The sequence below is a fragment of the Nerophis ophidion genome, linkage group LG05, assembly GCF_033978795.1.
Source record: "Nerophis ophidion isolate RoL-2023_Sa linkage group LG05, RoL_Noph_v1.0, whole genome shotgun sequence".
NCBI classification, from domain to species: domain Eukaryota; kingdom Metazoa; phylum Chordata; class Actinopteri; order Syngnathiformes; family Syngnathidae; genus Nerophis; species Nerophis ophidion.
This window is the reverse complement of record NC_084615.1, coordinates 52542051-52569931: the sequence shown is the minus strand read 5'-3', so window position 1 is coordinate 52569931 and position 27881 is coordinate 52542051. Positions and strand designations below refer to the sequence as shown.

The following is a 27881-nucleotide window of genomic DNA, read 5'->3' as shown; positions in this document are numbered from 1 at the left end:
CTTTAGACCAGTGGTTCTCAAATGGGGCTACGCGTGCCCCTGGGGGTACTTGAAGGTATGCCAAAGGGTGCGTGAGATTTAAAAAAAAATATTGTAAAAATAGCAACAATTCCAAAATCCTTTATAAATATTTTTGTTGAATAATACTTCAACAAAATATAAATGAAAGTTCATAGACTGTGAAAAAAAATACAAAAATGCAATATTCAGTGTTGACAGCTATTAAGTTACTAGATTTAAGTTGCTAGATTTTTTGTGGACATGTTCCATAAATATTGATGTTAATGATTTATTTTTTGTGAAGAAATGTTTAAAATTAAGTTCATGAATTCTAATACAATCCCCAAAGAGGGCACTTTAAGTTGATGATTACTTCTATGTGTAGAAATCTTTATTTATAATTGAATCACTTATTGTTTATTTTTCAACACGTTTTTAGTTATTTTTATATCTTTTTTTTCCAATTAGTTCAAGAAACACCACTACAAATGAGCAATATTTTGCTCAGTTATACAATTTAATAAATCAGAAACTGATGACATAGTGCTGTATTTTACTTCTTTATCTCTTTTTTTCAACCAAAAATACTTTGATGTGATTAGGGTGTACTTGAATTAAAAACATGTTCAAAGGGGTAAAAGGTTGAGAACCACTGCTTTAGACAATTGTGAATTAGGACTTTGCAATCCCAGGCTTGGGATCTTTCTGTGTGGAGTTTGCATGTTCTCCCCGTGAATGCGTGGGTTCCCTCCGGGTACTCCGGCTTCCTACCACCTCCAAAGACATGCACCTGGGGATAGGTTGATTGGCAACACTAAATGGTCCCTAGTGTGTGAATGTGAGTGTGAATGTTGTCTATCTGTGTTGGCCCTGCGATGAGGTGGCGACTTGTCCAAGGTGTGAACCCCCTTCCACCCAATTGTAGCTGAGATAGGCGCCAGCGCCCCCCGCGATCCCAAAAGGGAATAAGCTGTAGAAAAATGGATGGTTGGATGGACTTTGCAGAACATTAACGCAACATATGGTGACTTAATTGTTGGCCTGTCATTAGCAACTTGGTTTGTTGTTTAATGTTTTTTTAAGTGTATTGTACATTCTATTGATATTGTTTTATTGTTGTATATGGCTCGGTTGGGCTGTTAATTGACGCTGTCCTGTTCTTAAGTGTTTGGCCTTAATTGCCGCGGGGACAGGTGAAAAGCCACTTGCTATCAATCATACAATCCTGCATATTTACACTTGTGTGGTTATCAAAATGTACTCTCCCTGTTTTAAATAATAATATAGTCAATTCAACTATATTCAGAGCTGTTAAGGCGTTTCCACATTAATACGTTTAATTACACTCTTCTGTGCTCTGTAGTGACGTCACAGACATGATCCAGTTTTCATTGTCCTTATGAACGTTTGATTCCTTGCTTAAGACAGAGACGCTTAACCAGTGTAGTAGACCCTGATTTCAGAGTATTCTTACGACAAAATATTGTATTTTGGTCGTTATACTTACGTATTAAAGTTTGAGTGAATCCTTCCACCTCATCGTGACATGTCTCTTCCGCCTTCACGCAGCTTGTTTACAGTAGTGTGCTCGTTTCGCTTCTTCTTCTTTGCGTCTTTCCGGCAGTACAAGCACCATATTCTGTGTTGCCGCCCCAATCAGGAGCTGTGTGCCACTGCACTGTGCTAATTGACTCAACCTTTATTTCTAAAATCGCTTCGTTTTCTCAGAAATTGAATTATGTCAAATTTCTCCTCCCTTACCATCTCTCTGTAGTTTCCTAGTCTGGAATTTATAAATCCCATTTTGTTCATTTCTACGCTTATGAAGTTGGGCATCGAGCAACCATGAGTCAAAGATTAGCGTCATTTCCGTTCTTTTAAAATAAAAGCACCGGAAATGAAACACAATGTATTCTCATTAATACAAAAAACAATGAATCCCAAATTCAGACTGTGCTGTAGAAAAATGTTTTCAACCACTATGCCGTGAAACACTACTGTACAGTGAGATATTGTTTGGTCTAACAAAGGTCTTAAATCATTCTCCTTCTATGCCACATCAATGTGGAATGCACTCCCAACAGGTATAAAAGTAAGTGCATCTCTATATTCCTTCAAAACTGCTCTAAAACAACACCTCCAGGCAACTTCAACCCTTTACTAATACCCTCCTCCATTTACATCCCATCTCTCCGGATTATAAATAACCTAATATAAATAATCAAATGTACTTCTAAGATATATACTTGTTCTTATGCTATCTGAACTCACTATGTTCTCTGCTCGCTGTACATATCCTACTAAGATCTACTCTGTTACAATGCCCATTTTCGTTGATGCAATTTTTGATGACTGAAGTACTGATATCAACCAAAGCTCCTCATCCCACCCCCCGGATTGTAAATAATTCAATGTATATACTATGATGATTAACCTGTGTGATGACTGCATTATACTGATAGTATATATTGGTACCATGAATTGATTAACGTGGACCCCGACTTAAACAAGTTGAAAACTTATTCGGGTGTTACTATTTAGCGGTCGGTCAATTGTACGGAATATGTACTGAACTGTACAATCTACTAATAAACGTATCAATCAATCAATCAAAAAGATGTGCCATGAGATTATGTAGTTTCACCTACTTGGGTTGAAAATATTTTTTGCAAACCAGTAATTATAATCCACAAACGTGCAGTTGTTGAGTGTCTGTGCTGTCTACAGCTCGGCAGAGTAACCATGTAATACCCTTCCATATCAGTAGGTAGCAGCAGTTAGCTAATTGCTTTGTAGATGTCAGGAACTACGATGGTGTGCAGGTAAAAAAGGTATCTAACGCTTAAACCAAAAGTAAACAAAAGGTGAGTGCCGCTAAGAAAAGGTATAAAACTTAGGAATGGCTATGCATAACGAAGCTAAAACTGAACTGCCTGCAAAGTTAACAAAAACAGAATGCTGGACGACAGCAAAGACTTACAGCTATGGAGCAGACGGCATTCACAAAGTACATCCGTACATGCCAAGACAATCAACGCCAAAACAGGAGCGCAAGACTAAAACTAAAACACTACACACAGGAAAACACAAAAAAAACTCAAAATACCGTACTTCCTTGAATTTCCGCAGGGCATATAGTATGCGCCTGCCTTGAATTACTGCCGGGTCAAACTCGTTTACCTAAATAATTAGCGCATGCTTAGTATTACCGCCTGGTCAAACTCGTGACGTCACGAGTGACACTTCCCCTGTCATCATTTTCAAAATGGAGGAGGCTGATTTCAATACCGATAATTTGAAATCGCATAAGGGGAAGAAGATTAGGAGCAATTCAGTAGGATTTAAGGTCCAAGCTTACATCACACTCAAATGTTTACTGCATACCTTTGGTAAGTGCCGGAGCGAGAAGAGGTTTTAAAATAATTAGCGCATGCTTACTTTTACCGCATGCCTTTGGTAAGCGCAGGAGTGAGAAGAGGTTTCAAATTAATAAGCGCCCTGGCGGCAATTCAAGGAAATACGGTAAGTCACAGCGTGATGTGACTGGTCGTGATAGCACACCAGAGACAAGAGCTTGAGTGATGCATAGTTGGTTATGGTTTGAATTCATATTCAACAATATGACTTTATAATGTCAATTTAGGCTGCTGAGTTTTTACGTTTTCTGATAGGTGTGCCTCAGGATTTTTTCAATGAAAAAAAAAAGTGCCCTGTCTCAGAAAAGGTTGGAAAACACTGCTGTAAAAGCACAATTTACGGTGATTCTATTTATTCCATTAAATTGCACTAACACTGTAGCTCAACTATTATTCTTTGTCACATTTATTTTCACAAAGGGAATACTTTTTTTCCCAGAGCAATGAGATGTTGGTACACACAATTTTTGTTTCCAAAAAACAATATATTTCAAGTGCATTTTTATTAAAGTCATTTTTCAAGCTTTGACAAAAATAAATGATCTTGTTTAATTTCTATGACTGGCAACATTTAAAATTGTTCTGTACTGAAGAAGCAGGTCTCTACTCAAAGTGTGGTCATTGTCTTTCTGCTATGTTGTAGTAATGTTTCAAAATGTGTAATGTCTGAATTAAAGAGTTATAAAAATACTCAAAGACAATACTCAGGCAAATAATCTTTGACCCCCTGGTGAGCTACTTAAAATTAGCTCAAAATCTAATGTTTAAATACCTCTGCTGTAGTTCATAATTTGTTTTTCGCCCAATGATATAAAACAAAAGTACAATAAGTATGATTTTCATCTTGTAAGATGAAAATAGTTAATATTTTAATAAAAATGACTTTAGTTTTCTCTTACATTGTACTGATTGTTCATAATTTATTTTATTTATGGACAAATAAAGCATGATGCCACAATCTCATCTACCTTAAAAAAGCAGGTAATACATTCTTGTCATGGGAAGTGAAAATGGTTGGAAATATTGCTTTACAATTTGAAAGAAGTGTTTTTCCAGTTATCTAGCAAAAATAAAAATGGCAATATTTGGAGGCCCATGCTTTGCAAACTCTGAGAGCATAAATATATACAATAATTGCACACTATGGCGTCGCCTCTACTGCAGAGGTTGCTTGAGCTCAAAAAGTCCAGTTCCCCCTTTGACAACTTTTCCAACCACGAGGCAGGCTGATGGCGACGTAAGCTGTTCATGAAAACCTGAAACACAAAAAATAGCCATAATCAACTGCTAGTTTAGAGGTCATTACAACATTGGGCTTTGCCAATTGTCATCGCTCACCCATCATGGTGGCCTGTTTGAGAAACTTGTAGCTAGTCTCAAAAGTCATCTGCTGCAGGGGGGAGGAGTTGGACGTGATGGCGTGGCGGTTCAATGGCTTATACACCCCCTCAAAACACATGTAGTCTGCTACCAGCGACAGATGTCTTGGGTCCACCTCAATACCTGGAGGCAGATGAAAATGTAAATAAAAATCAGTGTTTTCCATACGTTTGACACTACTTGCCCTCGCTCATAAACACATTATAACGCACCTGGTCTGCCAGAGAATAAATAGACGGAGCAGGAGGGATCAGAGTTTAATGTTCGGGGTTATATTTAGAGAGTAGCAAGACCCTTTTACATACTTTTTAAAAAAAGCAACAAACCTAGGTTTAATACTATTGATCAGTCAGAATCATGGTATTATGTTGGCCTACCTAAGCCAGAAGATATTACACATCCCCATAATACATTTATTTTCATACAGTATTGTTATTTATTTATTATCAATAGTGTGATTAAATATTAGTACTTACACTGTAGTGGCACTTAATACATTTTTCTTTTAATACATATTTTCTTTTTCTTCCTGCCATGTGCTCTCTTTTGTTTAGAGGTGGAGGTGTTTGTTTACATTGCTCTAAATGAAAACAATTGTTTCTGTGGCAATCAATGCTTAATAATTAAAAAAAAGAAAAGCAGCAACTAGCAACAAATCTAGTTAAAACTTAGCGACACACATAAAAGCAAGTATCCATCCATCCATTTTGTGGAGCATATCCCAGCTGCACACGGGCGGAAGGCTATGTACACCCTGGACAAGTTGCCACCTCATCGCAGGGCCAATACAGACAATATTCACACTCACACACACTAGGGCCAATTTAGTGTTGCTAATCAAACTATCCCCAGGCGCATGTCTTTGGAGGTGCGGGGAAGCCGGGGTACCCGGAGGAAACCCACGCAGTCATGGGAGGAAATGCAAACTCCACACGGAAAGATTCCAAACCCATGACCTCCGTCCTTTGTATTGTGAGGCACATGTACTACTAACTCCGGTGCCACAATGCTGCCATAAAAGCAAGTATTACTCTTCTAAATGAACCATAGGTGCTGTGGACCTCTCCCCATCCAAAAGTAGTCAGGGGACTTAGTCTACTTTGTGATATTAAAAAAACAAAACACAAAGATAAGAAAAAAAAAAAAAAAAAGGATTTGTACTGATTATTACACCATTACGCCAACCCCCCCTTTCACTACAAATCGACTACAGATCTGTGGGAAACACTGGCAACGCAGAAGGTGTTAAAGGGTGTTTCATACGTACCATAGACAGCAAAAACATCTTTGATTTCCTTCTCGATAACTTTGAGAGCCACTTCTATCCCGTAGGTGTTCGCCATGGCGTGGACTTCATTGGAGTACAGCCTGTTGATGTCCAAGACCTAGAGGGACAGAGTCACACAAAAAATATAACCACCAAATCCTGTCAATGGTACTTTGTTTACGTAGTCATCCCTCACACGACGGAGCAGTGTCAAATACACCAGAAAAAACAGGCCCACATTTTCTGCCTTCACAATAAAATTGCTGTCTAACTGCGCTATCAGAATGAGACTCCAGAAGAATGGCTACATTTTCATTTATCCATACGATTATTATTTTGCACTTGAAGAAACAATACCTTAGTGCATTTTGCAGTGATGGAATCTTGCAATACCATTACACTTTGACTTGCAATTCCTTTCCTGATCCAAAATTACTCTTTTGAAACTTTGGGGGAAGTTTAAACTGACTTAAGGTGTTTATAGTAAAAACAAAAAACAAAGTACATTTCAATTTGTAACAGAGTTGAGACATTTTCAATATTCAAGTGTAGATCGAACCAAATGGTTATTACCGGTTATCGATTTAAAACCTTATGTATCGGAATCAAATCAATTGGCCATGATACCAAGCCCTAAAGTAACCATTAGTGGTTTGGCAAACAGCAAACAGTATCCAGTTCAAATATGAGTTGTAAAATAGCGAGTGCTATTAACAAAAACAAGTTGAATGATCATTATAGAAAAAAAAAATAGTTGTTATCCACAAACTAGAAAAATATTTTGAACATAAATAGTTTAGTAACAAGTGAAATGTTTATAGTACTTGTTATATCGGCAAACAAACAAAATATATGATTAAAAAATATTTGGGTTAAAAATATTTTTTTTCTTCGGATTAATTTAGTTGTAAAAGTTACTGAATTTCCCCCAAGGATCAATAAAGTACTTTCTATTCTATTCTAAATAAAATCTCTAAGTCTGAACCAAAAGTTCAGTCACAAATTATTTTCTTATTGAGGGCAGAATTTTACGTTTGATTTTCACTCGTGAGTTGCCTACAACAGTGAAACATACTCTATAAGAGAATTGAGTTGCTGCTTCTTCAAAATGCATTCTGGCCATATCTAATTTTTGTTTTCCTCTGGGCTCCTCTTAGATAGACGTGAGGGGAAGAGGCACAACCACAATTGGACTTTACGTTACGTCCTGGTGCGGAAACCATGGTCCAAAAAAGGCATATTGTCTCGTTCAGGCTGGACTGTCAGTCCGGTATTTTACAAAGCACCGTTAAACCACAAGTTTTTAATAATGAAAACTTGAAAATTATCTGTCCAAGGTACACTCATAGCATTAAAGATAGAATAACTTCTATTTCCCATCCATCCCAATCAATTATGAGTTACTGCGGAAAAATGTAATTAATCACAATTAAATATTTTGTATCGTTTTCACAGGCCTATGTATTACAGTACAGTATTTGTCTTATTTTCCATCATGTGTGGTGATCCCTATAAATATTCGACAATGTCGACAGAGCCATTGTTCGCATGTCTGTTTTTAATGATAATTGGAGGGTGAAACAGTTCAACTTCAATGACATCTCCACATTGGTGAGCCTTTGACCGAAGCGAGATCGAACAACAACAACGGAACTTGGCGCCGCATAATGCTAATAACACGGTTAATTTCGGCGATAATCAGGTTGACCAAGTTTTGGCAGAGCCAAATACGCACATAGTTATGGCACATGGAACACCAGTTCTAACTGAGGATTTAGATAAGATGTGATTAAGTATTTCACCAAGTGACCGTGTTGGAGGCCTAAACGCAAGCAATGGCAATTTGACTATACCTCCAGCTCTTGGCAAGTAGAAAGCACTCAAGGCTACTAATTTGGGTGAAATGAGTGGAACTAAATGGATGTTATTTCATGTCCATAGGCCACTTTAATTATGGTAAAAACAGTATTTAGAGGGTCGATTTACTAATAAGACTTTTACACAGCAAAAATACTACCGTATTTTTCGGATTATAAATCGCGTTTTATTTTTGTAGTTTGGTCGGGGGTGAGACTTGGCCAAACTATAAAAATAAAAAATAAAAAAGTAAAAATAACTTTTTTTTGGGGGGTTTGGCCGGTCTCACCCCCGGCCGGACTGTGGAGAAGACTGCGACTTAGAGTCCGAAAAATACGGTAAATATTTACAACAGTCAAATCTGTAACCAGTTTGATGCCACAAACAAAATATTACTTTATTACAGTAGTCACCAACCTTTTTTGAGCCCAAAGTTTCAGCCAAAAACCAAAGCAATATTTACCCCTGCATCAACTATATTTTATATATATTTATTTTAATTAAAAGTTCTGTGTTATTATTGCCTGATGACCAAATGTTTTTTTCCATTGTGCTTCTTGCTGTTTTTCCAATTATTTCTGGTGTTTTTTCTTTGTAACGTCCCTAAGGGCCAATGAGAAGCAAGTCACAGGCCACTGATGCACTTTGGGCAATCCTGCTGTATAAGCTAATTGTTTATGGCTCCTATATTCTTAGTACTGTCGCAAATGTGTTCATTGTATGGTCACAAATGGGATGAGAATCACATGAGAGTCACATTCCTAGTGGTTAGAGTCCGCCCTGAGATCGGTAGGTTGTGAGTTCAAACCCTGGCCGAGTCATACCAAAGACTATAAAAATGAGACCCATTTCCTCCCTGCTTGGCACTCAGCATTAAGGGTTGGAATTGGGGGTTAAATCACCAAAAATGATTCACAAGCGCGACACCGCTGCCGCCCACTGTTCCCCTCACCTCCCAGGGGGTGATCAAGGGTGATGGGTCAAATGCAGAGAATAATCACGCCACATCTAGTGTGTGTGTGACAATCATTGGTACTTTAACTTTATGTCAGCACTGGAAATAATAAAATCAGCTGTTCACCTGGCAGATTTTTCTGTGTGATAAAGTGGGGTTAATCACCAGACACCAGATAGTTTGAGATGTCTGGTAACGTGACCGTCGGATAATACTTGATATCACTCGACAAATATCTTTTAATTAAGTAAATGTATCTATTTCATGCATAATTAGATTTTTTGCTCATATCTGCATTTGGCAGGAAAATCTAGGGGCCAAGGGCCCTTAGGGCCACTTCCGGAAAGAGGACAGGTGACGGAATACAAGCAATTGAAAAAAACTGCGTCATTTTTAACTTGTTTGAATTATTGTGTTTTTAAAATCCCAGCAGTTGGAGAAAATAAGATAGAGATACGTACATCGCTGTGTTCAAACATTTCATACATGTTGATGCCCTCCGTGTTGAGCAAAGTCTCTTTTGCTCCAGTCTTTGTCGTGGTTTCACTCAGCAGGCAGCGGGTCAGGCCCTTGGTTTCCATGATTACAGCGTTCTCGGCCAGCGTTGAAAGCACTGAGGTCAGGTCAAAGTGCACTTTGTTCAGTGGTAAAGCCAAATCAACCTGTGACAACAGGAAAAGTCCATTCGATTTAAGACATGAAGAGGTTTTGTGTTTAGAGCTTGCTAGTTAAAACTAGTTCAGCTTAGTGCAAACTTACCTCACACCACATTTCATGAAGAAAGTCATAGCGGTAGCCCTCTATTGCCGGGCTGGAACTCAGAACAGCTTTGACTCTCATGTCATCCATGCGCTCGTCTTCTCTCTTACTTCTTGTTTGCTTCTTTTTAGTAGACATTCCCACATCTGTAGACTGTGTTTGGGACTCCTCCACACCATTCTCTAGATTCCCCTGCACCTCTGCTTCCTCCTTCTCCTCCTCCTCTTCCCCCAAATCGTCCTTCTCTTCACCCTCTTCATCAATTTCTTCCTCGCTTTCATAATCAACCTACAAAGAAAAAGACATGAGTGGAGGATGTAGGCTTGCGTTAGCTTGCATGAAGTCTTTTCAGGCCTGAACATTTGTGCTGCAATCCTTGGACTAATAAAAGAGAGAAGTGCAGAATCATGACAAGCCAAGTCAGTGATTTCATACTACTGTACCGTAGTATTGAGCATTATTATGCATCAATGTAGCATCTAAAACGAGGTATAATTAATTTCATATGCCGAGAGCCAATAAAAAAAAAATGCAGTCCAACAATGGCGTCCGATCGAGTGTGGCTGTTACATTGGACAACTGATAAAGGCCCGTTCAGAAATTGTATATCCCAAGAACATGACAGTGATGACAGTGGAAGTGTTTAGTATAAAATTCATCCTCTTACTTCTTCTTCTTGTTTGTCTTTTCTTTTAGCATCGGAAGCGTCAGCATCTCCTTCATTTCCCTGGTCATCAACAATCTCGTCTTCCTCCCCATCACCGTCCGCCTGAAACAAGGCAACAAGTACAGACAAAAAGTGTTCAATAAAACACACAATATGAAGTGTGTCTCAATCTGATGTTGGTCCGATATCAGCAAATTATCAGCACCTGCACAGATTAAATAGGTTTGCATTCAAATTTAAATTGACAAATTTACGATATAAGAGATCTGATACAAGCAGTCTTGCAGAGTGTGTGTTTACGTGTGCAAAGTTATACAGGGAGTCGACATCTAAATGTCCTCTAATAAGCACTCAAGTTTGGTCTTTTCTTGGATTTTAGTCAGTAAAGCAGATAGAACTAGATGTTTCAATCCCTTCGGTAAGTAGGAACAGTCTTGACGGTAGCAGTCGGTGTGGAGTGGTGAAAAGGAGGGTATGTATGTCATTGGGGTCTTCAGGTGGGCACCCTGCTTCATCGACGTTTCGTTGATTTGAAGCCCACGACGTCTCCAGAGGGCTCAACGGTGTGCCTAGCGTCCCAGGTACACCCCCCTCCATGCCATACCCGCCACATCCTGTTGGACTATGCATGGCAGGGTCGTCCTTTTCCCTGAGTCAGGCCTAAGCCTGACCGCATACCATTGTCTCTTATCTTACTGCCCAGTTGGGGTCCTTGCGCTTAATCCAGAGCCAGTTGCTGGCTTTTTCAGCAGCATTTGACATGGACTTGATAGTCTGTTGGAGGGAGCGTCCTTTCAACCCCATTTTCCTCAACAGACTGATGGTAGATGTGGCAATAAATCCCCTGCATCCCACCTCTACTGGGAAAATGTTGGTCTTCCAGCCGTTCTGGGATGCTTCAGCTGCCAGGTCAGAATATTTGTTTCTCTTCCTCTCATAAGCCTCTTCAACCCCTTCTTCCCATGGTACTGTCAGCTCCACGACATAAGCCAGCTTTGCTGATGGAGACCACAGGACCATGTCTGGCCGGAGTGTTGTAGCCATTATTTCTGGGGGAAACACAAGCTTTTTATCAAGGTCTACTTCCAATTTCCAATCCCGAGCCGACTGCAGGATGCTTGCATTATTTGGTGTCGTTTGACACTTTTGATGTTGGCCAGCTGGTACAAAATGTGTGAAATGGACCTTTCCTGCTGGTGTTTGTGGGAGATTGTTTGTGGTGGTTCGCCTGTGTTCCAGTGTTTTTGCAAGCTCTCTAAGTACTTGGTTATGCCGCCAAGTATAGCGTCCTTGGGTGAGACTTATAGTACACCCTGATAGGATATGTCTTAGAGATGCAGGTACTTGACACAGGGAACAGGCGGGATCTTCTCCGTACCAGGTTTTCAGATTTAGGGGGGACGGTAGTAGGTCGTACGTGGCTCTGATGATAAAACCCAGCCGTGCTCCCTCCATCTGCCAGATGTCATACCAGCTGAGCTTTTTCTTCTCCAGGCTTTCCCAGTTGGTCCATCTCCCCTGCTTGGCCATTGAGACGGCTTTAGCATGTCGCTCTCCCTCTTCCTGTCTCCTGACTTCCTCTACTACTAGCCGTCTCTTCTGCTCTGATGTTGCTTTGTGCCATCGGGGAGTTTTTGGGACGAGTCCGAGTCCTGCTCTCCCATGCTGTACGTGCCCAACCACATCTCTGAATTGAAGAGCAGACTTTGCACTCTGAACAGCTTCTGATGGAATCCACTTCCTTCCCGCTGTTACTCTGGGGGCCGCTGTTCGAATGACTGTATCCTCAGTTTCGGTTAGCGTCATGACCAGCCTTGCTTTGGTGCATTTGAATTCTTCCACCAGTCCCGAGATTGGTAATTCCAATTTGCCATGCCCATATAGTCCGATGGAACTGAAGCATCTTGGAATTCCAAGCCACTGTTTTAGCTGCGTGCTTATCACACGTTCCAATTTTTCAACCTTGGTGATGGGGATTTCGTACACAGTTAAAGGCCACAAAAGTCTTGGGAGTATGCCAAATTGAAAACACCACAACTTGAGTTTTCCTGGCAACAAGGTTTTATTGATGCGATCCATGTAAGTGATTGTATCCTTTTTTAGTTGCTCAAACTGCTCTGTGTCTTTGAGCCTTGCGTCGTACCACCTTCCCAAGCTCTTTACTGGCATTTCGGAAACAGTTGGTACTGGTGTTCCGCTGACATGAAATCTCTGGTGTGTGACTTGGCCTTTCTCAATGGAGATACTTCTGCACTTGCTGGGCTTTAACTTCATCCGTGCCCATTTTATATTTGAATGAAGTTTCTCCAGCAGTCTCTTGGTGCAGGGGACAGTTGTTGTGAGTGTTGTTATATCACATTTACTAAAGTTAATATGGTGAGCTATAGGTTACTATGAACTAGCAGTTACACAACAGCTCAGCACAAAATAGCACGCAAACTAGACATATGCAATAAGTGTCCTTAATTCAATAATATTACTGTCTAAAATACACCATTTGTTAATGCAAACAAGTATCAAATATTTATAGTTGCATATTACTTAAACATACAAAGTACTCCAGGCAGTAGCGTACTAAAAAGTATTCAGTAAGAAATGTGTCTGCATCATTAATCTTACTGCATCATGAGCTTAACTCAATTATTGCTGCCACCTAGTGTCACCAAAAGAACAATTACCACTCCACTTACACTTCAAGACGGCATAAGTCCATTCCAGAGGGTAATAATAAATAGGGTAGTGTTTTTCAAACCTACCCTTGTTCTGTTTGACCAATTTCCCTTGATCAAACCTTTTAGAACATTCCACACTACAAAGAAATACGAGTTTGTACCGCTGATACCGCATTGTATCAATATTAGCATTGACCAATATTTAAGGCTACAATGTCGTATCAGACAATTAAAAAGTTGTATCAGGACATCCATCCATTCATTTTTTACCGCTTGTCCCTTATGGGGTACCAGGGGGTGCTGAAGCCAAATAAATATGTACCCCTGCTGCAGCAGTCGCTCCATCGCCATCATCGTCTCTGTCCCTGGCAGAGGCCTTCCTTGACTCCACAGTGATGGATGCCAACTTGGCGCTACGTTTCTTAATGGCTTCAAGAAGAAGTCGGAAAAACCTGAGGAAATAGACCATGACATAGTCATTATTAGTTAGGCTAATTTCATTATTTTTATTATTGGCCTAGATCACATGTGTCCAAACTTATTCCACATATGGCAGTGTACATAAAAACTGAAGAATGTGGGGGACCACTTGGGTAATTTACATGCAGTAAAGATGATACAGTGTATTATAAGATACATAATCTTTGTGTTGTAGTGACAAAACAAAAAAAGTATCTCAGGATTTTTACATCATATTACAAGCCAATAAACAAGTAGTGGCTCACAAATGGCTTTACTTTGGTCACCACCGGTCTTAATAGAAGGGTTTTAATAAATAATAAACCTAGTTTCCATGTAGTGGAGGATATGATGGGGTGATAACAGCTTATCTTCAGAGTAATGGTCAGGAGGAAGGAAGCTGAAAGTGATCTTAAATGTTCGCATCTTTGAGTGAAGGCTGCTCTCAATGTGCAGCATTTCTATCACATCCACCTTCTGCAGCACCTGCAGGTACAATCAACGTTAAAGAAGGCACAAGACCAGAGTCAGTGCAACACAAACCAATGACCGATCAATGACATTATGGATTTCAGTCGGTCAAAGACAAAAGAGCAGTTGATATTACCTCCGCCAAGCAGACCCTGGTAAGTTTCCTGCGGAGTTTCTGGGCTTTTTTCAAGGCCTTCTTGTTGTTCAGCACTGGAACGCTCATCATGGGAGTCTTGATCTTGGCGCTCGCCACCATCAAGATCTCTCTCAGCCTGTGAAACATCCATATACATCAATTTCATTGATTTCTGGTATAAATAATATTAATTTGAAGACATTATTGTAACCACTAGAAAATGAGTTTACCGAGGTATTCCCAGTGTGACGTTCATCTCTCCTCTGCCAGCAAAGTGGAAGGTGTTGAGTGTCATTTGGGTAGAAGGCTCACCGATGGACTGAGCTGCTAACAGACCCACCGCCTCCCCTGGATCACACAGTGACCTCTGCCACTTGTACTGCAACAGCTGTTTGAGTCTGATGACAAAGAAAACAAGGCACTGCAGATTATTGGTCCTGCTAGACACCGACCTCAATTTAATGATACAACTCTAACATTTGACAACCAAACAATTAAACAAGGCGACACGGTAAAGAATCTGGGTGTTATCTTCGACCCAACACTCCTTTGAGTCACACATTAAAAGCGTTACTAAAACGGCCTTCATTCATCTCCGTAATATCGCTAAAATTCGCTCCATTCTGTCCACTAAAGACGCTGATATCATTATCCATGCGTTTGTTACGTCTCGTCTCGATTACTGTAACGTACTATTTTCGGGTTTCCCCATGTCTAGCATTAAAAGATTACAGTTGGTACAAAATGCGGCTGCTAGACTTTTGACAAGAACAAGAAAGTTTGATCACATTACGCCTGTACTGGCTCACCTGCACTGGCTTCCTGTGCACTTAAGATGTGACTTTAAGGTTTTACTACTTACGTATAAAATACTACACGGCCTAGCTCCATCCTATCTTGCCGATTGTATTGTACCATATGTCCCGGCAAGAAATTTGCGTTCAAAGGACTCCGGCTTATTAGTGATTCCCAAAGCCCCAAAAAAGTCTGTGGGCTATAGAGCGTTTTCTTTTCGGGCTCCAGTACTCTGGAATGCCCTCCCGGTAAAAGTTCGAGATGCCACCTCAGTAGAAGCATTTAAGTCTCACCTTAAAACTCATTTGTATACTCTAGCCCTTAAATAGACTCCCTTTTTAGACCAGTTGATCTGCCGTTTCTTTTCTTTTTCTCCTATGTCCCACTCTCCCTTGTGGAGGGGGTCCGGTCCGATCCGGTGGCCATGTACTGCTCGCCTGTGTATCGGCTGGGGACATCTCTGCGCTGCCGATCCGCCTCCACTTGGGATGTTTTCCTGCTGGCTCCGCTGTGAACGGGACTCTCGCTGCTGTATTGGATCCGCTTTGGACTGGACTCTTGCGACTGTGTTGGATCCATTATGGATTGAACTTTCACAGTATCATGTTAGACCCGCTCGACATCCATTGCTTTCCTCCTCTCCAAGGTTCTCATAGTCATCATTGTCACCGACGTCCCACTGGGTTTGAGTTTTCCTTGCCCTCATGTGGGCCTACCGAGGATGTCGTAGTGGTTTGTGCAGCCCTTTGAGACACTAGTGATTTAGGGCTATATAAGTAAACATTGATTGATTGATTGATTGAACCTGTCAGGTAATTAGTTTATTTCCTTTTGTTGTACTTCCTGTCCAGTCCTCATATTTTTGTTTACATTTCTTGTTTTCCTCCCTTTTCCACTGCTTTTGTCTGAGCGCCGGCTACCTCACCTGTCCTTGACTGTCAATGAAATGCTTCTCATGCTCTGTCCTCTGGACAAAGCTGGATTATTTTTGCTTTGATGAGAACGTAGATCGACCGGTAAATTGAGAGCTTCGCCTTCCGGCTCAGCTCCTTCTTCACCACAACGGATCGGTACAACGGCCGCATTACTGAAGACGCCGAACAGATCCGCCTGTCGATCTCACGATCCACTCTTCCCTCACTCGTGGACAAGACTCCTAGGTACTTGAACTCCTCCACTTGGGGCAGGGTCTCCTCCCCAACCCGGAGATGGCACTCCACCCATTTCTGGGCAAGAATCATGGACTCGGAATTGGAGGTACTGATTCTCATTCCGGTCGTTTCACACTCGGCTGCGAACCGATCCAGTGAGAGCTGAAGATCCTGGCCAGATGAAGCCATCAGGACTATATCATCTGCAAAAAGCAGAGAACTAATCCCGCGGCCACCAAACCGGAAACCCTCAACGCCTTGACTGCGCCTAGAAATTCTGTCCATAAAAGTTATGAACAGAATCGGTGACAAAGGGCAGCCTTGGCGGAGTCCAACCCTTACTGGAAACGGGTCCGACTTACTGCAAGCAATGCGGACCAAGCTCTGACACTGATCGTACAGGGAGCGAACTGCCACAATCAGACAGTCCGAAAACCCATACTCTCTGAGCACTCCCCACAAGACTTCCTGAGGGACACGGCCGAATGCCTTCTCCAAGTCCACAAAGCTCATGTAGACTGGTTGGGCAAACTCCCATGCACCCTCAAGAACCCTGCCGAGAGTATAGAGCTGGTCCACAGTTCCACGACCAGGACGAAAACCACACTTTTTTTCTCCTGAATCCGAGGTTCGACTATCCGGCGTAGCCTCTTCTCCAGTACACCTGAATAAACCTTACCGGGAAGGCTGAGGAGTGTGATCCCACGATAGTTGGAACACACCCTCCGGTCCCCCTTGTTAAAGAAAGGGACCACCACCCCGGTCTGCCAATCCAGAGGTACGGCCCCCGAAGTCCACGCGATGCTGCAGAGTCTTGTCAACCAAGACAGCCCCACAGCATCCAGAGCCTTGAGGAACTCCGGGCGGGTTTCATCCATCCCCGGGGCCTTGCCACTGAGGAGCTTTTTGACTACCTCAGCAATGTCAGCCCCAGAATTAGGAGAGCCCACCACAGATTTCCCAGGCACCTGCTTCCTCATAGGAAGACGTGTTGGTGGGATTGAGGAGGTCTTCGAAGTATTCCTTCCACCGATCCACAACATCCGCAGTTGAGGTCAGCAGAACACCGGTCCCCCTTGTTAAAGAAAAGGACCACCACACCGGTCTGCCAATCCAGAGGTACGGCCCCCGAAGTCCACGCGATGCTGCAGAGTCTTGTCAACCAAGACAGCCCCACAGCATCCAGAGCCTTGAGGAACTCCGGGCGGTTTTCATCCATCCCCGGGGCCTTGCCACTGAGGAGCTTTTTAACTACCTCAGCAACGTCAGCCCCAGAATTAGGAGAGCCCACCACAGATTTCCCAGGCACTGCTTCCTCATAGGAAGACGTGTTGGTGGGATTGAGGAGGTCTTCGAAGTATTCCTTCCACCGATCCACAACATCCGCAGTTGAGGTCAGCAGAACACCATCCGCACCATACACGGTGTTGACAATGTACCGCTTCCCCTTCCTGAGGCGGCGGATGGTGGTCCAGAATCGCTTCGAAGCCGTCCGGAAGTAGTTTTCCAATGCTTCCCCGAACTCCTCCCATGTCCGAGTTTTTGCCTCCACGACTGCTGAAGCTGCACACAGCTTGGCCTGTCGGTACCTGTCCACTGCCTCCGGAGTCCTATGAGCCAAAAGGACCCGATAGGACTCCTTCTTCAGCTTGATGGCATCCCTCACCGCTGGTGTCCACCAACAGGTTCTAGGATTACCACCCCGACAGGCACAAACTACCTTGCGGCCACAGCTCCAATCAGCCGCCTTTACAATAGAGGTGCAGAACATTTCCCACTCGGACTCAATGTCCAGCACCTCCCTCGTGACATGTTCAAAGTTCTTCCGGAGGTGGGAATTGAAACTTTCTCTGACAGGAGACTCTGCCGGACATTCCCAGCAGACCCACACAATGCGTTTGGGGTTGCCAGGTCTGTACGGCATCCTCCCCCACCACCGCAGCCAACTCACTACCAGGTGGTGATCGGTAGAAAGCGCCGCCCCTCTCTTCACCAGAGTGTCCAAAACATGAGGCCGCAAATCCGATGACACGACTACAAAGTCGATCATGGAACTGCGGCCTCGGGTGTCCAGGTGCCAAGTGCATATATGGACACACTTATGTTTAAACATGGTGTTTGTTATGGACAATCTGTGACGAGCACAAAAGTCCAATAACAAAACCAGTCTTCCCAATCACGCCTCTCCAGGTTTCACTGTCGCTGCCAACATGAGCGTTGAAGTCCCCCAGCAGAACAAGGGAATCACCCGAGGGAGCACTCTCCAGTATTCCCTCGAGTGTACCCAAAAAGTGTTGGTACTCTAAACTGCTGTTTGGTGCGTAAGCACAAACAACAGTCATGACCAGTCCCCCCCACCCGACGGCGGAGGGAGGCTACCCTTTCGTCCACTGGGTTGAACTCCAACATGCAGGCTTTGAGCCAGGGGGAAATGAGAATTGCGACCCCAGCCAGTCGCCTCTCACTGCCGGCAACGCCAGAGTGGAAGAGGGTCCAGCCCCTCTCGAGAGAAGTGGTTCCAGAGCCCTAGTGTGCGTCGAAGTGAGTTCAACTATATCTAGCCGGAACTTCTCCACTTCGCGCACTAGCTCAGGCTCCTTCCCCCCCAGTGAGTTGACGTTCCACGTTCTAAGAGCTCGTTTATTAGCCGACGATTGGACCGCCAAGTGCCCTGCCTTCGCCTGCCGCCCAGCTCACATCACACCCGACCTCTATTGCCCCTGCTATGGGTGGTGAACCCACGATGCCTCTTCGGGCTGTGCCCGGCCGGGCCCCATGGGAACAGGCCCGGCCACCAGGCACTCGTCATCGTGCCCCACCTCCGGGCCCGGCTCCAGAGGGGGGCTCCGGTGACCCGCGTCCAGGCAAAGTAAATCTGGGTCCTCGATATTTCTTCTTCATGAAGGTCTTCGAGCTGCTCTTTGTCTGATCCCTCACCTAGGACCTGTTTGCCTTGGGAGATCCAACCAGGGGGCTTAAAGCCCCCGGGTAACATAGCTCCTAAGATCATTGGGACACGCAAACTCCTCTACAACGATAAGGTGGTAGCTCAGAGAGGAGCGACAATCTATGTATTTACTGTAAATAAAGTAATGCAGACGGTTCTAAAATTTGACTGACTACAGTGAGCCACCTCATCGAGAGGTCCGACTAGCTCCTTTATTATTGGGCATTTATGGTCCACTTTTGCACACATTTTCATGAATTTACTAAATGTGGGAATTATTTAACTTTTTCTTATTCCAAATGAATTGTTTTTTTAATTGCAAGTGATAAATTCTTATTTAGTTAAAAGAAAATAAATGTAAAACTGTATCAATATACATAAATTAAAGATGCATCAATAATCTAATTTCAAATCAAACCGTTGCGCCTGAATCATAATCGAATCTTGAGGTGCACAAAGATTCCCACCTCGACAAACTATCAATCCATTCATCCATTTTCTACTGCTTGTCCCTCTCAGCGTCGCGAGGGGTGCTGGAGCCTACCCATTCTAAAAATGTGAAGTGCTACATATCACAGAATGTTGTAAGTTCAACTTTCAGAATCACATACCTGTGTTTATCCAAGCTATGGTCACCTGTCCTGTGTTGATTTTCCACATATTTTTCTGTGATGTTGTAAAAGCTTTCAGAAACTGATCCAAAGCTGACATCAGGACTAAAGAGGCTCAGACTGGGCTCAGGGCAACGGGAGGATTTCCTGATGTATTTTGATCTTGCCCCATCATCAAGAGAACGCCACTGATCTATCAGCTGAAGAGGAATACAAATGAATGTAATACAAGTGTCTCGTTTAAGACAAAAATAAATGTTTACCACTGAAAAGATGAGAGGAATACCTGCAGAACAGCTGGATCTCTGCCATACACGTTTTGTACTGCACCTTGTTCCGGCTGCTTCAGTTTGGCCGCCTTCTTTTGGGAAAACAACAGGAATGCTCCTAAAACAACATAATTCAAAGAGCTTTTTTTTCTGGATTATTTCAAGCACTCAATTGTACAATTATCGCATTAACTATCATTTCAAAAAATTTGAATAGTTATGCCAAAAGTGAAAGACTCCAAAAATTCTAACAAAACTAAGTTAAAATGTGTCTCCAAAGCAAATAAAAAAACATGATCATGCAGGTATTGTAAGACAACAGCTTATTATTAATAATTAAATGAAAAAACTTAAGATTTTTTTTGTTTTTTATGATTTCACCAGAGTGATGATAGCAATAGAATCGGAAAAGCAACTTATCGTGAAATACGTGTTGTTCGGTACAATATTACCAATGAAATTACGCACACATCAATTACATACAAAAAATAATCTGACTACCGTATTTCCTTGAATTGCCGACGGGCATGTAATATGCGCCTGCCTTGAATTACTGCCGGGTCAAACTCGCTTCCCAAAATTATTAGCGCATGCTTACTATTACCGCCGGGTCAAATTGGCGATGTCACGAGTGACGCTTCCCCTGTCGTCATTTTTAAAAAATGGCGGAGGAGTTTTTTTTTGCTTGTTCTATGTGTAAACCAGGGGTCTTGTTCAACAGCCATATAGATAACACTGAAGGTTGTGATATAAAATACCTTTAACACTATTACTGATATGCGCCACACTGTGAACCCTAACCAAACAAGAATAACAAACACATTTGTGGAGAACATCGCATCTGTAACACATTATAAACCCAACACAACAATTACCCAGAATGCCATGCATCCATTACTCTTACTGGCTAGCACCCCCCCTCCGTGCGTCGGTTGAGGTGGGCTGGGTTGGGGGAGCGGGGTTTGGTGCTAGCGGGGTGTATAATATAGCCAGTCAGAGTCATGGATGCATGGCATTCTGGGTAATTGTTATGTTGCGTTTATAATGTGTTACAGAGCCGATGTTCTCCAGAACTGTGTTTGTTATTCTTGTTTGGTTAGGGTTCACAGTGTGGCGCATATTAGTGAGAGTGTTAAAGTTGTTTACATCACAACCTTCGGTGTAACCGGTATGGCTGTTGAACAAGTATGCCTTGCAATCTCGCACAAGAAGCTGCGAAATGCATGCGTCCGGACGGCACGCAGATCGCATGGTGTAAAGGCGGGCGCGATGACATGTTTTGGAGCAGTGGTCCCCAACCACCGGTGCTGAAAATAATAACCATAATAACGTTTTTTTTTGTTAGATGTGCTTTTCATGGTATCCTTACATCACACTAAATTTCTTACTGCATGCCATTGGTAAGCGCGGTGAGAAGAGGTTTTAAAATTATTAGCGCCTGCCTACTTTTGCTGCATGCCTTGAATAAGCGCAGGAGTGAGAAGAGGTTTTAAATTAATTAGCGGCCCGGCAGCTATTCAAGAAAATACGCTAAAACCTTATTAGCATGAAGGCTAGCGATTTGCATGAAAATGCTAAAATGAACACTGCACTAAAAAAATATTTCACAACCAACGAAATGAATGTTGCTGCATCAATATCTAGCTAGCTAGTTGTGTGAAAAAATATCGATGCAAGTTAGAAATGAAAATAGAGGCAAACCAACGTGGCTTTTCTCCCCTTTGTTTGGAGCGTGGCTTAGACCACGTGACCAATGAAATCACTAACGCTTTTAAAAAAAATTAAATAAACGAAAGTTCGCCTACATCATATCTGGACTGCCATTTTTGTAGTCGGAAAGCCACCCGCCATTTTTGTAGAGCAATTTTAATTTTGCCAGAACTATGTCAGTGTGATAAATGATTCTTATTGGTGTCATCTAACAAGCCATACACCATTTCTTAAATGACACTGAGTAGTATCTTATGAATGTTTGAGTTTTCTTTCATAGAAGCCAAAAAAAGTTGCCATGGGTACCTTGTATTGCTTAAATTTACAGGACGTCATGTCTGGCTCACGTCTGACTCATCAAATATGCAGGGGGGTTTAGCCAGCTTGTGTTTTTTAATGAGTACTAGGCACCATTTGGCCTTCCTCGAAAAAAAAAATGCCCTATGATATATTTGTTTCCGGCTGTACGGATAGTTCAAATCCCAGAATTTTTTTTTTTTTTTTTCCCCCAGAGTTCCTTGAGAGGTAATCAAAAAGGGCGCAAGAGTACAAGATTTTACGAAACGACAACAAGAAAAGTAGCACTCGAGTCCAAGGGAGCAGAGTCAAAGAATGCACGAGTTTCTAGTGGTCACTCCGTTAAAGGTTTGTTTGATATATTTTTAACGCTTATTGTTTCCCATTGAAGTTTTATCTTAATATTATTTGTATTTCTTAAAACACATTCTTGCTCCAAATGTTTCGTAATGCACCAACTCGGCAAGTCTAAATAAAATAAATCAAATGTGAGCAAAACCTTAAAAAGGTAAGCTTTTAACAAAGGCAGCAATCATAAATTAAGTTTTCAGCACATACACAATGTTAACATTTATAGTTATATTTTGATAAAGGCAGGAAAAACACAAGTACCCGTAAACGGCATTTATGTGCAACAACAACAAAAATGGCTGTTGATTCTTAGAAAATCATGGAATGCAACCTTACCAGAGCAAAAACGATGCATATTTATCTGGGAGAGTCTTGATACCAATGTGCTTGACCCAGTCACACACAAATAAGTTATCATCCGTTTTGTCGTGGAGAATGATGTCTGGATCACAAGACAGTTCGATATGTCTAGGAAAGCAATCAGCTGATAATCCTTTCTATCATTCAACAAATAAATTATAGGGATGTATTTCATTGCATAATTTGATTTTTTGCTATTATCTGCTTTTTGCAGGAATATCTAGGCCCTCTGCGTACTCAGTTTGGGTGCTGCTTGCGACACAACAACAATTTTGGCTTGGTTGACGGCATAAACATCTAAGTTCACAGCAGGTAAATGTGGACATTAGTTGTGTACCTCTACGGGGACAAGCCAGATCTCTCTTTGCTTTCCAGCGTTGAATGGCTGCAAAATGCTGATGGGCACTCTGTACGTCCAGGCGTGCAAACACCGCATCCAAGCCCTGGGACCTCCTTATTACCTACATCAGCAACAGCAGCACATGCTTAGTCTCACTTTTAGGTACTCTAAAGTTAAAAGTAAGGGAATACCTTAAGTGTGTTATTTTAAAATATAGCAAAATTTACAATAAGAATTATATAGTCTTGCTGGCTTTATCACAATATTTCGATCATGCCTAACTTACATACATGGAATTCAAATTTGCATCAGAACAGTACCAAAATCTCAAATAATGGCAGCAACAATACAGACTTGAGAGCATACATCTTTTTAAACAATACAGTTTGTATGTAGTACATATGTATTCCCAAAGGCTGGGTAAGAGCACAATGGAGCACATTTACAACACCTTTACTGTGGCAGCCCTTTTGGCCAGTGTTACCCACTGAGGAGGATGCACTGAATTTGACAAAGCTGCCATTGTTAACTTGCTCATCAGTCAAATTAGGTTATAAAAGGGGACCACACTTTTTGCAAATTTTATCTATCATTCACAATCCTTAAGTAAGACAAGAACACACGTTTTAATGCACTGTAACTTATAAATGGATGTAGGCAAAAATCTACTAACAATCCAGCTAATGGAATGTGTTCTATTCCGCCTACAAAACAGTGATCCCCAACCACAAGTCCGTGAAGCATTTTCTACTGGGCCACAGAGAAACATTAAATAATTAATAAACGACTGCATTTTCTCCGACTTAACTTTCGCCTGTCCCACAACATACACCAAAAAGCTTGTTTTTAGATGTACAATAAAACTCCTTATAGGAAATTGCCATTTATTATAATGTTGTGAAATTATACAATGCACATTAATGAACATATAAAATATAAATGTGATGGACTGTAGCAAAAAAGCCCAGGGCTCCCACTAATTCATTATTATAGTGAGTTCATGCACTTATTTTTGCTGTATTTTTCTGGCACAAGCAGAAAACTGGTCCCTGAAAATAATGCCTACATTAAACTGGGCCGTGTTGCAAAAAGGTTGGGGACCACTGCTCAAAAAAAACATCCAAAAGCCTCCATAATCGTTTTATATACACACTGCAAGCATATGTTGTAATGTTGTCACAGGCACATTCATAATAACATGCAATATAGAGTATTTTGCTCATTTTAAGCATACGGCGGAGTATTAATTTCACAGATCACTGTGGCTTGAATGGTAGAGTGGCCGTGCCAGCAACTTGATGATTGCAGGTTTGATTACATCTTCCAACATCCTAATCACGGCAGTTGTGTCTTGGGCAAGACATTTCACCCACCTTGCTTCCAGTGGTATTTATAATGTTGTATGAATGTGCAGGACTCCCTTGAAAAAGAGATTCTTAATTTCAATAGGAATTTCCTGGGTAAAAAAAAAAAAAGAAAAAAAAAAGAAGACTCCAAACAATGTTGATCATTTCCTTCAAAAACAACAACTATACTTAAACATGGCAGACTTCATAAGAGACAAAGACTACTTTGTGACAAATTATGATCCATAAGAAGGGCTGAACAATCTTCAGAAAAAACCTAATTGCGATTTTTCTCTCCAAAATTTTGATTGCGATTTGATTTGCGATTTTTATATAGAAGTGGGTTTAAGGGTGTAATAGTGTACTCCCATTACCTGCGTTATTATTCACCTCATACTTGTTGTATTTTACGAATTAGAATACATGAAAAAGAAAAACATACGTGTTTTGTCTTACATAGGGATTGTGAATGATAGGCAGCATTCCAAAAAAAGTACAGTTCCCCTTTAAACCACTAATAAGTAATGGATCTACAGCACTTACTGAAGGGCATTTTTATTGGAGAACCTGGCATTTACCTCTAAGTTGTCCTCTATGAAGGGAAACTGTCTTTCCTGCAGGAACTGCGTCTTTGAGATATCCAATCCATCTTCACCGTACAGGAATTGAACCACAGAGCCATCGCTGTCCCTCACCGTCAGATCATACTGTACCACCAAACCCTCCAGGTGCTTTATTACACACCTACAGTGGAAGCAAGATAATGAGTAAAATACATAAATAATATGATTATATGATAGGGGTGTCCTGACACAAGTTTTTCACTTCTGATTCAATACTGATATTGGAGCCTTGAGTATTGGCAGATACCGATATTGATCCAATATGATATCAGCAAGAATCATACTTGCAATGTTAAAAAGATGCAAACCGATATAACTTCATAATTTTTTTTGCCGATATCGAAACGATATCCAATTTCAATATCAAATTGAGATACCCCAAATAAATAATAAAATATAATGTCACAGAAGCTCCGCTGTGGATGTATATATTTTTGAGGCTTTGGGTTACCTCTGCAGGTAACCTGATCGAGACGTTTTTACAGCAGTGTCCACCAGTCCTTCTCGGCCAGCCATGCAGTGGAAGAAAAATTCCTGAAAATGAACATCCAAAAGCCATGAAGTTAACATTATAATATAAAATAACTTGCAGTGTTTTGTCCTGAAATTCAAGCGCACGTACACACACCTGTGGTTTAATGCCTGTAAGGAATCTTCCGGAAACAAACCCCCCAGCACCGGGTGCTGGGTCATAGGGCTGGAAACAGGGCAAAGACTTTCCAGAAGGCATCAGTGGAGGTCTACGGCCCTCTAACTCAATCTGACCTAATAGACAGGAGATCTAACACATACACACACATCATGATGTTGTGTGAATATTTGAGCAGTAAATCAGCTAATTTGCAAATCTCATTTAAAGCAGCAATGTAGGGATACCTGCATGGTGTTGACAGTAGATCCCTTGGCACCTGATTGAACCATCAGCTGGAGGTTGTTGTCTGGGAAAGAGGTGTGAAGGCCAGCTGGCATACAAACCTAGGAAAGGCACAGGATAGGTTGTCTTCATACGAATTATGAATCCCAGGTAGACCTACGCAATAAAAAATGTTTTTTTGAACAACTCATGTTTTTTGGTTGCACACGATTCAAAAAAATAAAGTCAATGTTTTTCTCTTCTTGCTCCTGCACATTTCTCAAAAAATGCTTCTACAGCTTAGGCCCTCCCTGTTATTTTCTTAATAAGAGATTCACTCACAGCAACAACATGGTTACTGCAAATGCAAACAAAATCAAGAAGTTTGTCCCAAAGAAAATAGTGATTTGGTTTGGAATTACGACAAGGCATAGAATAGGCGACTGTGCCCTGCAGTTTGTTTAAAAAAAGGCAACAACAAAAACTTACTCAAGCATCTGAAAAAGAGTGGGAAAATGCAACTCTTTACAAGATGAAAAAGCCTGTGATAACAAACAAACTCCTGCTCAAAAAGCAGCTTACTGTGGTGAAAAAATTTACTCAATGTACCATGTATGGTAAGAATGGAATACGATGTAGAGCAATCACTTAAGCGGTAGCTCTGCACCAAGATAAAGATGAGGTGCACTATGCCCTTAAAAACAGCAGAAAAGCCTAAGTTATCAGCTTACTGAAACTATAAAGCCCTCTCAATGTTTATTATTTGTTTGCCTACAACGTGCAATGTTTTTTGTTTCTACAAAGTGCAGGATAATATATAGGGGTGTGGGAAAAAATCGATTTGTATACAAATCAAATACCTTGTGCGATTCAGAATCGCTTCGAAATGTAAAAAAAAAAAATCGATTATTCTTTTTTATTTTTTTACTTTTTTTTATCAATCGAACAAACCACTACACAGCAATACCATAACAATGCAATCCAATTCCAAAACCAAATCTGACCCAGCAACACTCAGAACTGCAATAAACTGAGCAATTGAGGAGACACAAACACGACACAGAACAAACCAAAAGTAATGAAACAAAAATTAATATTATCAACAATAGTATCAATATTAGTTATAATTTCAGCATAGCAGTGATTAAAAATCCCTCATTGATATTATCATTAGACATTTATAAAAATTAAAAAAAAGAACTATAGTGTCACAGTGGCTTACACTTGCATCGCGTCTCATAGGCTTGACAACACACTGTGTCCAATATTTTTACAAAGATAAAATAAGTCATATGTTTGGTTCGTTTAAGAGTTAAAACAAATTTACATTATTGCAATCAGTTGATAAAACATTGTCCTTTACAATTATAAAAGCTTTTTACAAAAATCTACTACTCTGCTAGCATGTCAGCAGACTGGGGTAGATCCTGCTGAAATCCTATGTATTGAATGAATACAGAATCGTTTTGAATCGGAAAAATATCGTTTTTGAATCAAGAATCGAATAGAATCGAAAAAAAAAAAATTGATATATTATGGAATCGTGACCCCAAAAATAGATATTGAATCGAATCGTGGGACACCCAAAGATTCGCAGCCCTAATAATATATATGTTCTAAAAAGAACAACTTTACAAAAAAATGTAATTTGCTCAAAGTAAGAGTAAGAGTCTCCTGTAAACTACTAGTTTTTGATCAAATAAAAATGAACCTTGCTTTTGAATGATCTCTGTCATTTGTATTTATTGGTTTCTTTAAAAAGTGTTGGGGTGGCAGGATTGTATTTTTTTTCCTTTTTATGTCGGGAGATTTTTAGGCTATATTGCTGAGGTCCATACCCAGGTAAAAAATTTAAAATACAAGTGTCCAGTTTAGTTAATCTCTATAGACTCCATAAATGTGTGTAGTACATATTTATGCCCAAAGGCCATGTTGGAGCACAATGGGGCCCATGACCTACACTTTTAATGTAGCAGCCATTTTGGCCAGTGACATCCATCGTGGAAGATGCACTGAATTTGACAAGGCTGCAATATTTTACAATACTGAATTAAGCATTAATACAACAAACTGACCAAAGGTTCCCCTTTGATGGTTCAGTCAACATTTTCTGTATTTGACGAAACATGATGTATGCTAATACTGTACAGGTATGCCTGTAAATGTTAGTGTAAAACCAAATTTATAAT

General features: G+C 41.1%; 2 protein-coding genes and 2 non-coding genes across 4 annotated transcripts in view; all 4 read right to left on the bottom strand.

Annotated features, from left to right (window-relative positions):
* st3gal5 (ST3 beta-galactoside alpha-2,3-sialyltransferase 5) overlaps positions 1 to 1664 on the bottom strand; it is a 30786-nt gene extending 29122 nt beyond the window's left edge. Inside the window, exon 1 of the mRNA XM_061901516.1 lies at positions 1508 to 1664. The gene's annotated coding sequence lies outside the window, so the exon portion shown is untranslated. The remainder of the gene's footprint in view (positions 1 to 1507) is intronic.
* Positions 1665 to 3900: 2236 nt separating this feature from the next.
* polr1a (RNA polymerase I subunit A) overlaps positions 3901 to 27881 on the bottom strand; it is a 60267-nt gene continuing 36286 nt past the window's right edge. Inside the window, exons 21-37 of the mRNA XM_061901511.1 lie at positions 25716 to 25814; positions 25468 to 25620; positions 25291 to 25373; positions 24795 to 24960; positions 22868 to 22991; positions 19830 to 19930; positions 19544 to 19743; positions 14270 to 14437; positions 14040 to 14175; positions 13758 to 13918; positions 13296 to 13425; positions 10302 to 10403; positions 9635 to 9922; positions 9337 to 9537; positions 6064 to 6181; positions 4755 to 4919; positions 3901 to 4672 (exon numbers count right to left, since the gene is read on the bottom strand). Of these exons, the coding sequence (XP_061757495.1) occupies positions 4572 to 4672; positions 4755 to 4919; positions 6064 to 6181; positions 9337 to 9537; positions 9635 to 9922; positions 10302 to 10403; positions 13296 to 13425; positions 13758 to 13918; positions 14040 to 14175; positions 14270 to 14437; positions 19544 to 19743; positions 19830 to 19930; positions 22868 to 22991; positions 24795 to 24960; positions 25291 to 25373; positions 25468 to 25620; positions 25716 to 25814 (2496 nt within the window). The 3' untranslated portion in view covers positions 3901 to 4571. The remainder of the gene's footprint in view (positions 4673 to 4754; positions 4920 to 6063; positions 6182 to 9336; positions 9538 to 9634; positions 9923 to 10301; positions 10404 to 13295; positions 13426 to 13757; positions 13919 to 14039; positions 14176 to 14269; positions 14438 to 19543; positions 19744 to 19829; positions 19931 to 22867; positions 22992 to 24794; positions 24961 to 25290; positions 25374 to 25467; positions 25621 to 25715; positions 25815 to 27881) is intronic.
* LOC133553708 (small nucleolar RNA SNORA5) lies at positions 23255 to 23391 on the bottom strand. Its single transcript, XR_009806971.1, has one exon. It is a non-coding gene; the product is annotated as a small nucleolar RNA SNORA5 (small nucleolar RNA).
* LOC133553720 (small nucleolar RNA SNORA5) lies at positions 27588 to 27724 on the bottom strand. Its single transcript, XR_009806981.1, has one exon. It is a non-coding gene; the product is annotated as a small nucleolar RNA SNORA5 (small nucleolar RNA).